This window comes from Microcaecilia unicolor, chromosome 8 (genome assembly GCF_901765095.1).
Source record: "Microcaecilia unicolor chromosome 8, aMicUni1.1, whole genome shotgun sequence".
Taxonomy (NCBI): domain Eukaryota; kingdom Metazoa; phylum Chordata; class Amphibia; order Gymnophiona; family Siphonopidae; genus Microcaecilia; species Microcaecilia unicolor.
Window position 1 is genome coordinate 165,194,346 of NC_044038.1, and position 15,694 is coordinate 165,210,039.

General features: G+C 42.1%; 1 protein-coding gene across 3 annotated transcripts in view; it reads left to right on the forward strand.

The window, feature by feature from the left end:
- The window catches only part of GFPT2 (glutamine-fructose-6-phosphate transaminase 2), an 80,357-nt gene that overhangs the window by 46,652 nt on the left and 18,011 nt on the right, over nt 1–15,694 (forward strand). For all 3 annotated transcript variants that reach the window (XM_030212480.1, XM_030212479.1, XM_030212481.1), the window contains 7 exons: nt 3,792–3,887; nt 4,018–4,115; nt 6,532–6,652; nt 10,815–10,972; nt 12,272–12,386; nt 12,569–12,696; nt 15,405–15,572. In XM_030212480.1, the coding sequence (XP_030068340.1) occupies nt 3,792–3,887; nt 4,018–4,115; nt 6,532–6,652; nt 10,815–10,972; nt 12,272–12,386; nt 12,569–12,696; nt 15,405–15,572 (884 nt within the window). The remainder of the gene's footprint in view (nt 1–3,791; nt 3,888–4,017; nt 4,116–6,531; nt 6,653–10,814; nt 10,973–12,271; nt 12,387–12,568; nt 12,697–15,404; nt 15,573–15,694) is intronic.

Sequence of the window (15,694 nt, forward strand, 5' to 3'; positions counted from 1 at the left end):
AATAGCGCTCAGGCAGTAGTTTGGCATTTATTTGTTATTTGTTATATTTGTATCCCACATTTTCCCACCTATTTGCAGGCTCAATGTGGCTTACATGGTACCGTAATGGCGTTCACCAACTCCGGTAGAGAACAAATACAAAGTGATGTTGTGGTAGAATAAGGTTCATGTGTTAGACACATTAGGGATTCGTAGAGAGGAAGAGTTATGTTATGTCTATTACAAGCTTTGGTTTCGTTGTGTTGCAGGGATTAGGCATTTAAGTTGGGTCGGTAGGGTATGCCTTTTTGAACAGGTTGGTTTTTAGTGATTTCCTGAAGTTTAGGTGGTCGTACGTTGTTTTCACGGCTTTTGGTAGTGCGTTTCACAGTTGTATGCTTATGTAGGAAAAGCTGGATGCATAAGTTGATTTGTATTAGAGTCCTTTGCAGCTTGGGTAATGGAGATTTAAGTATGTTCGTGTTGATCCAGTTGTGTTTCTGGTTGGTAGGTCTATGAGGTCTGTCATGTATCCTGGGGCTTCGCCGTAGATAATTTTATGAACCAGGGTGCAGATTTTGAAAGTAATAGGTTCTTTGATTGGGAGCCAGTGCAGTTTTTCTCGGAGGGGTTTGCCGCTTTCAAATTGCGTTTTTCCAAAAAGCCTGACGGCCGTGTTTTGAGCGGTCTGAAGTTTCGTTATGATTTGTTCTTTGCATCCCGCATAGATTTCGTTGCAGTAGTCTACATGGCTTAGTACCATTGATTGTATCAAGTTGCGAAATGTTTCCCTTGGGAAGAATGGTTTCACGCGTTTGAGTTTCTAGACATATATGCATTTTCACACACATACACATTTACACACATATATGGGTAATCAGCATGTAACTGCTAGTGTGTACTGTATAGAATTAGTTATAGTTTATTAGATTTAGTATACCACAATGCATAATAAAATATCAATGCAGTTTAGAATTCGAAATTAAGCATTTAAAACAAATGATATAGAAATACAATATCAACAGAAAAGATTAGAAAATAGAAGTAGAGAATAATTTTCTATTTTCTATCATGGGCCACTTACCCGCCTTCCCGGTAGGGTCAGTGGGCCTCAGGCCGAAAATGGATGCGCACTGGTTTTAATTTTAGTGCATGCCCATTTAGTTCCAGCCCCTTAAAAAAGGCCCTGTTTTCCTAGACGAGGTAAAAAATGGCCCAGCGTGCACCCAAAGGACGAGCTTGCATTACCGCAGCCCACTATACCACAATTTAGTAAATGGACCCCTTACATTTTTATTCAATGTGCTGCCATCTGGTGGCTGCAATGGAACATTCAATCAACCAGCAAATAGTGGGGCCCTTTTACTAAAGCGTGGGAGGACTAACACGCAGGTAGTGCGCACCAAATCGGCACTGTTGTGTACCTGGTGGTAATTTCCTACCTGTCAATGAACCGGACGGTAATAGATAGAACAGCTCAGACTGCTGCATGAAAGAAGTCTTACAATATTCCTTTACTAGTCATTGGTGAGGCCCCACTTAGAGTATTGTGTTCAGTTTTGGAAGCCGTATCTTGCTAAAGATGTAAAAAGACTGGAAGCGGTGCAAAGGAAAGCTACAAAAATGGTATGGGATTTGCGTTGCAAACTGTATGAGGAGAGACTTGCTGACCTGAACATGTATACTTTGGAGGAAAGGAGAAACAGGGGTGACATGATACAGACGTTCAAATATTTGAAAGGTATTAATCTGCAAATGAACCTTTTCTGGAGATGGGAAGGCGGTAGAACTAGAGGACATGAATTGAGGTTGAAGGGGGGCAGACTCAGGACTAATGTCAGGAAGTATTTTTTCACGGAGTGGTGATGAAAATGTTAATGGAATTCAAACATGCGTGGGATAAACACAAAGGAATCCTGTTTAGAAGGAATGGATCCATGGAATCTTAGTGGAGATTGGGTGGCAATGCCGGTAATTGGGAAACAAAACGGGAGCTGGGCAGACTTCTACGGTCTATGCCCTGATCGTAACTGAATAGATAGGGATGGGCTGGAGTGTAAATTTTAAGGGGCTTAGACATTAGCTTCAGAACTTTTAGTACAAGAACAGTACTGGGCAGACTTCTACGGTTTGTGCCCTGAGAAAGGCAAGGACAAATCAAACTCGGGTATACATATAAAGTATCACATACCATGTAAAATGAGTTTATCTTGTTGGGCAGACTGGATGGGCCGTACAGGTCTTTATCTGCCGTCATTTACTATGTTACTATGTAATATTCCTAGGTCAGATAGTGTGACAGGACCACACAGGTTTATTAACACTAATGCACAGATAGTAAATTACTTCTAGGGGAATTCTACGCAAAAATATTAAAAATTCTTCGAGTAGATTAATCAAAATAATACAATATAGCTACTCTCTATGAATAGAAAAGTTCTAAACTGAAAAGATGTAAAATGTTAAAGTATTTGGTACAGGTTTTCCCCAGGAGTACAGGACCAGTGCTCATACCCTCTCCTTCATTCACATTACCTCCCTCAGTTCTTCCTATATAGTTTCCCATTTTGTCTCCAGCTCTTCACTTCCCATACACAGTTTCAGCTGCTACCCCTCATCCCTCCTTCCCTTTCACAATCTCCTTACCCTCTGATGTTCCCAGATCTTCCTTTCCCCACAACACATATATATCCCATACCCCTTGTCTCCTTCGGGTTATCTCTTATTCGTTTCAAGCTCTATTTTTCAGTCCTCCTCCTCCTCCCATTTTTTTCTTACCCCTTGCTCTGCCAGTACCTTCTTTCCTTATCTTCAGTCCCTGAACTTCATCTCTCTCAGCCAACAAGATATTTATTGGATGGGCTCTTCCTGGTTCAAACGCAGCTTTTCTTCACAGCATGCAATAAATGTGGTCCTCGAAATCCTGCACTGTTCTCAAGTCTTGCAAGAACAGCACAGGACTTCTGGCATCACGCTGATTGCAAGCTGGAAATGCAGGGCCATGCAGAAAAGTCACGGCAACAGCAGCGTTTGAACCAGGACGTCACCTTCCTCCAGGAAAATTCTGCACCAGACAAGGGAAATTCTGAGCAGACATATGGCTTGGCACCACTGACTCTTCTCCCCTCTCCCATCCGCACCGCGAACCTTGCCTATCTGCCCAGCAGTGTTGAAAATGCTCCTTCCAGCCGGCAAGAGCCTCCTTCTTTCTGCTTTGGTCTGCCCACTAGAAACAGTAAGTTGCATTAGAGGAGGGCCTCGCAGGAAGGAAGGAGTGTCTTCAACGCTGCCGGGCACACAGGCAAAGTTGGCGATGTTGGGGGGGGGGGGGGGTCGGAGAGTGAGAGGTGTCAGGCTCTGTGTCCACCTTCTGCGTTAATTGCAATTAATAACTTTGGTGCACATTAAAGATTAAAGTGTTAATCGCATTATTAACGTGTTAAATCTTTAGCCCTCATAGATATATAAGTATATAATATATATATATATTTTATTTTTAGATTAGATGTAGAAAGATATAGAAGCAGGTGTCCACATTTTATATATGGACATATTGTAATTTGCACAAATTTCTTCACATTATGTTTTAGCAGCTCCATTTTTAAACATAATCATTATTCCCAGTGTGTTATGGGTGCCTGTTGGACCAACACACATATATATTAAATTGTCTGTCTCCTGTAGCCTACCATAAAATGCAGACCAAATGCACCAGAAAGTGAAAGTGGTAGTTCTGCTGCTCGACATAAAATGTCATTCTATGAATGAAAGGACAGTACAGTCTCAGACTGACTCACTCTTTCCCCCAACAGGTAACTTCAGCGCATTCATGCAGAAAGAAATCTTTGAGCAGCCAGAATCTGTTGTTAATACCATGAGGGGCCGAGTGAACTTTGAGACCAGCACAGGTAATATTTTTGATAACATTTGTAATTATGAATAATGTTTTATTCCTTGCATTACACAAATGTGACTTTACTTGCCTTGAAATAACTTTTCACATGCTGTCTTATCCATTCTTTGCTTATGGTGCTACAGTTCTGCTGGGTGGACTCAAGGACCACCTGAAGGAAATTAAAAGAAGCCGAAGGCTGATCATGATTGGCTGTGGAACCAGTTACCATGCTGCAATTGCGGTAGGATTACTTACACTTACTAATACTTTGTGAAGAGCTAATGAGGGGCGTTATCCGGTTAGCACATACTAATCATAACGTGCTAGCTGGATAAAGCACGAACAGCCACTCTCTGCCCCCCTCCAAAAATATTTCTAAAAAATCGGTAACATGCAGGTTAGCGTGCGCAAACAGGCAGACTACGGCAAAATACTTTAGCATGCACTAACCCTGCCTTAAGAGCTTAAAACCCTTTTGCAAACTGGTCCCTATTTGTGACTGTGCTATTAAGAATCACTGCGTAAGAGCTGATCCTGTCCCTAATCCCTACCTCCAAATCACCTACATGCATATTGAGCTAGATCCAGTAAATGGCACTGAAAAAAATGATGCTCCCCGAGTTGGGCGCCATTTATAGAACAGCGTGTATGTAGCACCAAGATATGTGCCCAACTGAAACCTGGTGTAAATCCCCACACCCAAGTTAGGTGCCGATCCCCTGAATTCTGTAATAATGCGTTCATCTTTAGTGAATGCGCTGACCCAACCAGGCCTCTCCCATGGTGACGCCTCCTCTTCAGTTGCATGTTAAGATTTGTGCATGCAACTTTATAGAATAGTGCTTGGCAAGATGCAAGCGCAAATCCTAATTGGCGCCAATTAACTGCAGTAATTGGTTGTTAGCGCTTAATTATTGCTAGTTAAAGGCCCGTTATTCAATTAAATTGCACACGCAAATTGGGTGTGTGCCCAAATAGAATCCAGGGATACTACATAGAACTATGTGCTCTGATCTGTCCGCATGTTTTTACATGCGCATACACTGGGATGCTGCATACTTCTAGGCTCTTGCACATGTTTATCTTGCTAACATATATTGCAGTGTTTCTCAAGTCAGTCCTGGAGTACCCATTGCCAGTCAGGTTTTCAGAATATCCACAATGAATATGCATGAAAGAGATCTGCAAATAATGGAGGTGGTGTATGCAAATCCAGTTCATGCATATTCATTGTGGATATCCTGAAAACCTGACTGGCAAGGGGTACTCCAGGACTGACTTGGGAAACACTGATATATTGAATGCACTAATGTTTGCATAGCCTGAGGAAACATTTAATTAACTAATTGCAACTAAGGCCTTTCAAGACTTCTTGGGTGTAATTTTATAATAGGGTGCTTATACCAAAGTTCTAAAAAAGCACCTATTTTACAAAGACGATTTAGCACTATTCAACTGGCCAGGAACGTATGTACAGCATTGACATAGTAAGTCCTATGCCTGCCCTACACCAGCCTACATCCATGCCCGGCCTATGGCAATCCTTTTTTCAGACATGTAACGCATTATTCAAAAGGGCAAGATTCAATATAAGAAATTTCCAGGACTTGAAGGACATTTCACCTGTTTGCGGGCTGCAATGGAGGACTTTGGGGGCTGTATGCAGTCCGAGCTTTGGAGACCACTGTGCTAGCTCAAAGGCTGGTATAAACACTCATGCCTAATTACTGTCAGTTAGGCACATAACTGATAGCACTTATGTGCACAGGTTATAGAATATTAGGTACACCCTGACCTACCCATGCCCTTACCAGGTCCACACCCGACTGCAATTGCGTGCTGTGGATTTTGTGTGCTCAATTTGTAGAATACCGACTAAGAGCAGTTACACGTCTAAATGGAAATGAGTTCCAATTATTGGTTTTAATGCCAATTAGCTAATTTAATAATTCAGTGACAAGCATAACTGGTGCATGCACCTTAGTGCACTAAGCATCAAATTGTGTACATAACTTTATAGAATTAAAAGATTTATGTTTAAACTACTGGAACCAAGCCCATTTCGTCAACAATGAAACGGGCCCTAGGAAGACTCTCGTGTAAGCGTTTTTTTCTCTCCCCCCTGCCCTCCCCTCATGTCCAGTGATTGTTCCCTACCCTCCCATTCCCTCCATGTCCAGTGATTCTCCTCTTCCCTGCCCTCCCATCCATGTCCATCGATTGTCCTCTGCCCTGCCTTCCCCTCACCTCGATGTTCCGCGATTCTCTCCTCCCCTCCATGTCCAGCGATTTGTACCTGAATGTTCTCTGGCTGGCTAGTTGGCTTCCATAACGTTCCATTCGTAACATCCTTCCTGACGTCAGCTCACCTCCAGCGTTCCCTTCCATCTCACTGTTCCGCCCTCCTCTGACATTACGCTTTGATGTGAGGGCAGGACAGTGAGAGGGAATGGAACGCTGGAGGCTGGCTGACATCAGGAGATGTTACGAACCCAGACAGCCAGCCATGGAACGTTGGAGGTACAAATTATTATATAGGATAGTTTTTGGAGATGAATATGGGTTATGAAAATACAGCTCTATTAAACTGTGCTCTCAACCAGCACCGTGCCCGTCATACTAATTTATGCTGATGTTTTACATGTATTGAAATCTAGACTCGACAAGTGCTAGAGGAACTGACCGAACTGCCCGTCATGGTGGAGCTTGCTAGTGACTTTCTGGACAGAAATACTCCTGTTTTCCGAGATGATGTTTGCTTTTTTATAAGCCAGTCAGGTGAGCAATATTGACTTAGCTGACAATCAGGATTATTAACATGCTACTTAATTAAGGATCGAGAAAACAATGCGGCTAGTAGTTCTTAAGCAAATAAATCTGAAAGAAAATAAGGCTGGGGTGAGGAATACAGGTACATAATGTGCTGTTTAATTGCACTGCAGTTACTGTATTCTAGGACCTCTGAAGAGGATTCCATTTCCAAAAATGGTCTTCTGATATAGGAAAGTTCTGTTCTTAAGAAAATTTCAAAAAATTTCAACGGTATAATTAAGATACACTTCTCACAAAGGATATGCGATACAAAAAAATAAACCATGTACATAGATGCAAAGTAACCTGTTGCCCTAAGCACACTTTGCCTTGCACCCATTGTCACCTATATGCAGAAATTATGTGTTTATCAGGGGCATAGCCAGAACTTGATTTTTGGGGGGAGGCCCAGGGAGGGACTGGGAAAGCTAAGCATTTCCTCTGTTCTCTCCCTCCCCCAAACTCCAGGAAATTACAGACCAGTAAGCCTGACGTCAGTGCCGGGCAAAATAGTGGAAGCTATTATAAAGAATAAAATTATGGAACACATAGACAAACATGGTTTAATGGAGCAGAGTCAGCACTGGTTCAGCCAAGGGAAGTCTTGTCTCACCAATTTGCTTCATTTCTTTGAAGGCATGACTAAACGTGGATAAAGGCAAGTCAGTTGATGTAGTGTATCTAGATTTCCAGAAAGCTTTTTATAAAGTTCCTCATGAGAGACTCCTAAGAAAATTAAACAACCATGGGTTTGGTGTCAACGTTCTGGTGTGGATTAGAAATTAGTTTTTGGACAGAAAACAGAGGGTAGGGTTAAATGGTCATTTCTCTCAATGGATAAGGATGAAGAGCGGAGTGCCACAGGGATCAGTACTGGGACCAGTGCTATTTAACATACTTATAAATTATTTGGAAATCAGACGATGAGTGAGGTGATTAAATCTGCAGATGACACAAAACACGTGCAGACTGTGAAATATTGCAGGAAGACCTTAGGAAATTGGAAGCCTGGGCATCCAAATGGCGGATTAAATTTAATGTGGACAAATACAAGGTGATGTACATTAGAAAGAATAATCTGAATCATAGTTACCTGATGCTAGGGTCCACTTTGGGGATCAGCAATTAAGAAAGAGATCTAGGTGTTATTGTAGATAATACACTGAAATCTTCTGCTCAATGTGTGGCGGCAGCCAAAAAAGGAAACAGGATGCTAGGAATTATTAGGAAAGGGACTATAATGTCTCTATATCACTCCATGGTGTGACCTCATCTTGAGTATTGCATTCATTTCTGGTCGCCGTATCTCAAAAAAGATATAGTGGAATTAGAAAAGGTTCAAAGCAGAGTGATCAAACTGATAAAGGGGATGAACTCCTTTCATATGAGGAAAGGCTAAAGAGGTTAGGGCTCTTCAGTTTGGAAAAGAGAAGGATGAGGTTGAGATATCATTGAAGTCTACAAAATCCTGAGTGGTGTAGAATGAGTAGAAGTAAATCAATTTTTTATTCGTTCCAAAAGTACAAAGACACTAGGGGACACTCAAGGAAATTACATGGAGATACTTTTAAAACAAATAGGAGGAAATATTTTTTCACTCAACTAATAGTTAAGCTCTGGAACTCTTTGCTAACCGTTGTAACAGCGGTTAGTGTATTTGGGTTTAAAAAAGGTTTGGACAAGTTCCTGGAGGAAAAGTCCATAGTCTGCTATTGAGACAGACATGGGGAAGCAACTGCTTGCCTTGGGATTGGTAGCATGAATTGTTGCCAGGATTTGGGTTTCTGCCAGGTACTTGTGACCTTGTTTGGCCACTGTTGGAAACAGGATACTGGGCTAGATGAACCATTGGACTGAACCAATATGGCTACTCTTATGTTCTTTTCCTTTGCTGGTGAGAATGCTCAAGCCCCGCCAGCCAAAGAGATTCTCTGCTGGAGCCCCCACCCATGCTGCTTCAGCAGCAAGGAAGCCGGTGGAGTGTTCCAGCTTCCAACGCCAGCACTTCCACACAAGCTCAGGTGGGTGCTGTGGTATAGCTGTTGGGGCTTGAGCATCCAGGCTAGCCATGCATCTGGTGCTGCAGTTTTGAAGAGGGCCTGAGCCTAAAGTGGGGGGGGGGGGGGGGTGTTTATAATCTCCTTCCTCTACCTGGCCAGAGTTCTTTCTCTCTCTCTCAGCCACAGCAACATTCCTCCCCCCCCCCCCCCCCCCCCCACAATCCAGATTCTCTTCTTCACCTCCCTAGCTCGAAAAGCATATCATGCCCCAGCTCCAACAGCACCTATCCCTCTCCTGTCCTCCTATCTTTGTCACTACAGACTCTCAACAGGTTGTAGATTTCCTTGTAACCAGTGGCCATGTCACAAGACAGCAAGGGTGCAAGCAGCTGAAAGGCAGTCTGGGTAGAAGAATAGCACAATGTTTAGAGAAGGGGGCTGAGAACGAGGGAAACCCTGTTCAAATCCCACAGCGGTTCCTTGTGACTTTGGCCGTCATTTAACCCTCCATTGCCGCAGGTACAAACTTAGATTGTGAGCCTTCTTGGGATACGGGAATACCTACTGTACCTAAGTGTAACTCAAAATCAATGTGAGTTAAGTCCTCTCCTGCATGCCATCACCTCAATGTATGCTCAGGGAAAGAGCCCTGAGTACAGTAACATTTGCTTTCAAGCATGGGGTATGCACTAGGAAGAGAATATATTTTTCACCAGGATCTTGTTTGTTTAATGGGTTTAATGGCGCACTCTGCGTTAGCAGATGGACTGATGGTACTATTTCCATCACTATCTCTTCCTTTAGCCCTGTATGTAGTAGATAAAGAGGCTTATTTTCAAAGCACTTAGCCTTCCAAAGTTCCATAGAAACCTATGGAACTTTGGAAGGCTAAGTGCTTTGAAAATATGCCTCAAAGTACAGTAGTCTATTAATAACTACAATATGCAAAGTGATCACTCTCCTCCAAATTCTATAAATAGTACTTAAAGTTGGATGCACAAATGCACATCCAGTTATAAACTAGGGTCAGTTACATGCGTGATGTAGCTAATTGGTAATAAAGTCACACTTAATTGGAGTTAAGTACCAGTAATGGGCATTAACAAGCACTAATTGGCATTAACTAACTTATGCCCCTATACTGTAAAGTAAGAGCCTAACTCCTCTCCTGCGCAACTGCAAAGGAAGCATTAACCTGGGAGGGGCATGGGCATGTCAGGGGGTGTTCTGACTATTCCTGCATGCACTCTGTAGAATAGATGCCTTTACACGCTCAGTTGATGATTTTAGGCACCAACATTTACGCTAGTTATGGACATGGTGTAAGTGGTTGCATTTAAAGTGTGGCGCTAAATTGCGGACTTATGCTAGTATTCTGTAACTTGGGGAAAATCCGCTGCTTATTTCTAGGATAAGCAGCATAAAATGTATTGTACTGTTTTGGGATCTTGCCAGGTACTTATAACCTGGATTTGTCACTGTTGGAAACAGGATGCTGGGCTTGATCGACCTTCGGTCTGTCCTGGTATGGCAATACTTATGTATTTATGATGTGCAACTCTGCTGTTATAGAATACTGGCTTAGTGTCCATTTTTTGGCACCTTTAGCGCCATTTATAAAATTCCACCCCCCTCTATGTGCAGGTACTAAAAGTGGAACTCTACACAATTATATTTATAAATCTGCATGAGGGGGAGGGGGTGTAGAGAAGCACCAGTTTATCTAGGACGTCCAATTTCACTGCTTATGTGTTTTATAATGAACTGCTGTGCACCCTGCACATTTGTACATAAGAAAACCTGAAAAGCTGTGTATGTATATGTTTTTCCTAAAAACAAGCAGCCTCATTGAAAGTAAGGTACAGACATAGGGCAAGAACTCCCAATAGGGGAGGACGGTTACATGAATCCACTGAGATGCTAGTATCAGAAGATAAAGAAGTAATTTGCTTCCCTCCCCTTCCCACCCCAAAATAAGCATTTAATATGACCCTGTGCTTACTTTTTATCCTAGGTAAATTAGGACCATTAGTTATGGATAACATAAACAGCATGAAATGAACATTGGCCAGTTGTTTTTGTTTACTGTAGGATTAAAGTGTCAAATTTGAACTTTTCTTCTCTTGTAGGTGAAACTGCTGATACGCTTATGGCTTTGCGCTACTGTAAGGATCATGGGGCTTTGACATTTGGTATCACAAACACTGTAGGAAGTTCCATCTCCAGAGAGACAGACTGCGGAGTCCATATCAATGCAGGACCCGAGATTGGTGTGGCAAGCACAAAGGTGCCAACTTCTGTTTGTTTTCCTTGTATCTTCTTGTAATTTCTAAACATGCGGGATCCAATCAGAATGAAGCATTGCAGTTAAAGGCACTGTGTCCAGTATTAGCATCTATTTAATGACTACTTGCATTTTTTAATTTTTGGTGTTTAGGGTGCATATATGGTTAAAACATACATGCATACTCTTCTATATGTGGACTGTCAGATTTTCAAAAGTATGCACGCACATCTGCTTTAAAGATTACCTCAGGGGAACTAAGCGCACAAGTCTACTCCTGTTTGTCACACACAAATTTTCAGAGTTAATTTGTGCTCATATGGTCAAATTTTCAAAACTATGCAAACAAATAGAACACCACTCCCCAATTCTACCTCTAGGAATACCTCCACTCCGGGGGGCATGGTTTAGGTTGAGTGGATATTCAGTTGTGATGTACACACATTTTATAAAATACATGTGTATATGCATAAGAGTGCACACACGCATTTACACCCTTTTTTCAGAGTAGATGTAAATTTGTGCACTATTGGAGCTGACTTTTCTTACACTCAGTTCTGTTCTTTTTATCTTTTTGTGCCTTATGCCTGGAATACACTTCGTGAATCGGTGCATCATGATCTATCTCTGGCCCTATTCAAATCCAAGCTAAACGCTCACCTTTTTGATGTTGCTTTTATCTCTTAACCCCCCTCTTCAGCTGTTCAGTACCCATGTTTGTTTTAATCATTCCCACCATAAATAACTTCCTAATCCCTTATTTGTCCCGTTTGTCTTGAATAGATTTTAAGCTCTGTCGAGCAGGAACTGTTTCTTACATGCTTGTGTACAGCACTGCCTATTTCTAGTAGTACTTTAGAAACGATAAGTAGTAACCGTAACTGGCTCTGGAAGCCTATTTTATAAAGGCACAGAGACACAAATGTTGCTTTTAGAAAACAGCTTAAAATAGGTGCCTTTTGGATTTCTTACATGATGTTCTGTTATTATCCCCTCATATGTTTCAACTGAAATGTGAACTGTCTTAGTGCCACGGTGCATTGGGTGATATTTGTTTACAAATGTGGAGAAGCAGCAAACTAATGTAAAAGAGCAATAGATAGCAGCAGCAGCTTGAAGGGAACTTCTTCCGCAGGGTGAGCCAATACTGCTGCTTGGGTTTACATCACTTTGCTTCTCCAGCATAGCTATAAATAGACTGTAGCGGTGTTCAGATGTTCATTTACCCACCCCCTGATAGTATTCTCTTAAATATGAGACCGTGCAGTGGAAGAGCAATGCTGCTTTTCATGTTCTCTACAGGCGTACACTAGCCAGTTCGTCGCTTTGGTCATGTTTGGCTTGATGATGTCTGAAGACCGCATTTCATTGCAGAAGAGGAGACAAGAGATCATAAATGGCCTGCAGGCTTTACCTGGTATGTCTGCATAGCTTTCTTAATAAAGACTCATTAAAAGGTAGAATATGCAGATTGGGATATTAGTAATGTTTGGATTTAAAATCCAGAAAAATTAACTCAAATCTACTGTATAACTGCCACCACTAGACAGGCTATTTTACCTCTTAAGATTGTTTGTTGTTGTTTTTTTTTTTTTTTAGAGCTTATTAAAGAAGTGCTGTCTTTAGATGAGAAAATTAATGACCTGGCTCATGAGCTATACAAGCAGAGATCTCTCCTTGTTATGGGACGTGGTTATAACTATGCCACTTGCCTGGAAGGAGCACTGGTAAGCATTCTGTGCTGCAGAGGGTTTACTCCTATGTCATAAGATTTTATATACACTTCAAAATCTTGCAGAATAGAGGACTTGGCTCCCTGAATCTCCCTTAGACCATGATGTTGAACCAATGTAGCCTCTTAACACAAACCAGCATTATTACATACACCACCTACAATAATCTCTACTCAGGCGACCGTGGATTTGATATACTGCCTTCAGCAGTACAACCAAAGTGGTTTACTTTTATTATATGCAGGTACTTTCTCTCTCCCTAGTGGGCTCACAATCTAACGCTCTGGTTTACTAAGCAGTGCTAGAAGCTGTCCATTCGCTACTGCCGACACGGCTGGGCATTGTCAACACTAACGCATGGACAGCCGCTAGCGCTGCCTCGTAAAACACACCCCTAAGTTTTTGTACCTGGAGCAATGGAGGGTTAAGTGACTTGCCCAGGATCGCAAAGAGCTACCATGAGAATTGGATCATGAGACGTGGATCCCCTGGAGGAAGTAGAAACCATGAGAAGGGATTTCCAAATGGTACAATGGTCAAGGGTCTGCCAGTTAAAATTTAATGCCAAGAAGTGCAAAGTAATGCACTTGCGGTGCAGAAATACAAAAGAGATGTACTGGATAGGAGGGGAGAGATTGGTAAGCTCGGTTTAGGAGAGGGACCATGGGGTGATGGTGTCTGAAGATTTCAAGGTGATGAAACAGTGCAACAAGGTGGTGGCTGCGGTCAGAAGGATGCTAGGTTGCTGTACAAGTCATTGGTGAGGCCCCACTTTGAGTATTGAGTTCAGTTTTGGAGGCCTGATCTTGCTAAGGATGTAAAAATACTTGAAGCAGTTCAGAGAAAAGCAACAAAAATGGTAGGGGGTTTAGGCAGCAAGACGTACATGGAGAGCCTTGCTGATCTAAACATGTATACACTGGAGGAAAGGAGAAACAGGAGTGATATGATATAGACATTCAAATAATTGAAAGTATTGATTTGCAAACAAACCTGTTCCAGAGATGGGAAGGTGCATAAGTACATAAGTAATGCCACACTGGGAAAAGACCAAGGGTCCATCGAGCCCAGCATCCTGTCCACGACAGCGGCCAATCCAGGCCAAGGGCACCTGGCAAGCTTCCCAAATGTACAAACATTCTATACATGTTTTTCCCGGAATTGTGGATTTTTCCCAAGTCCATTTAGTAGCGGTTTATGGACTTGTCCTTTAGGAAACCGTCTAACCCCTTTTTAAACTCTGCCAAGCTAACCGCCTTCACCACGTTCTCCGGCAACGAATTCCAGAGTTTAATTATGCGTTGGGCGAAGAAAACGTTTCTCCGATTTGTTTTAAATTTACTACACTGTAGTTTCATCGCATGCCCCCTAGTCCTAGTATTTTTGGAAAGCCTGAATAGACGCTTCACATCCACTTGTTCCACTTCACTCATTATTTTATATACCTCTATCATGTCTCCCCCCAGCCGTCTCTTCTCCCAACTGAAAAGCCCTAGCCTCCTTAGTATTTCTTCATAGGGTCAAACTAGAGGGCATGAATTGAAATTGAAAGGGGGCAGACTCGGGAATAATGTCAGGAAATTTTCACTGAGAGGCTGTAGATACCCGGAATGCCCTCCTATGGGAGGTGGTGGAGATGAAAATGGTAACGGAATTCAAAAATACTGTATGTGGGACAAACACAAAGGAATCCTGTTTAGAAGGATCGGATCCAAAGAAGCTTAGGGGAGATTAGATAGGAAAACCGGGGCTGGGCTGACTTCTGTGGTCTCTGCCCTGATGGAGGCTGAGTAGATTTGGATGGGTCAGAATGGAACTTTTCGGGTGCTTTGACAACAACTTCAGAAATTTTAGAACAAGGCCAGTGCCGGGCAGACTTCTACGGTCTATGCCCTAAAAATGGCAAGGATAAATCAAGGTATACATATAATGAAACACTTCATACGATATGTAATGAGTTTATATTGTTGGGCAGAGTGGATGGACCGTACAGGTCTTTATCTGTCGCCATCTACTATATGTTACTATATATGAATCCAATTTCCCAGATTCTCAGCCCAGTGCACTAACCATTAGGCTATTCCTCCACTTCACTGTTTTTGGTCTTTGGGCTGCAGACCATTTCATTTTTTGTTCTATGACTTACAACCTACAATAGACAAGGCCCAGTGAAATTAGTATAAAAATTTAGTAATGAAGTTTATTAACAATGAAATTACAACATAAGGAATGCCATTCTTTGTCAGACTGATGGATCATCAAGCCTAGCATCTTGTTGTCTCAAACAGTGGCCAATCTCAGTCACTAGGAAGTACTTTAGAGATCCCAAAGAATAGATCCATTTCTTGCAACTCCCTCCCAGGGATAAGAGACAACATTCTGAGAGCTCCTTAACTAATAGTTATGGACTTCTTTTGGAATTTGTACAGACTCCTTTTAATCTTTGAACGTTGGCCAGATTGCAGCCAGATTCATTGGGTATTATTTTCCAATACAAAGCTGCTTAATCTTACTGGAATACATTGTTTTTTAAAATATTTTAAGTATGAAATATAAGGCCCTTCAATACCTTTATGTATGTATAATTATCTCATGATAATATCTGCGTCTGCAAGCACCGTCCTTAAGCGTTCTGTGCTTCGTCAGGTGAATTCCGATGTTAACTCGCAATCATTATATTCTTTTTTTTGATGGTCCTCTAGAAAATCAAAGAGATTACATACATGCATTCGGAGGGTATCTTGGCAGGGGAGCTGAAGCATGGCCCACTGGCTCTCATAGACAAGCAAATGCCAGTTATTATGATCATTATGAAAGATCCTTGTTTCACCAAATGTCAGAATGCTCTGCAGCAAGTGACTGCTCGCCAGGTAAGCAGACCACTAACAAGTTTTTATTAGCAAAATAATCGGTTGGTGCTAAGGCAAACTCTTGGGTGGGGAAGCAGGCTAGAGACCAGAAAGTTACTGGGGGGGGGGGGGGGGGGGGGGGG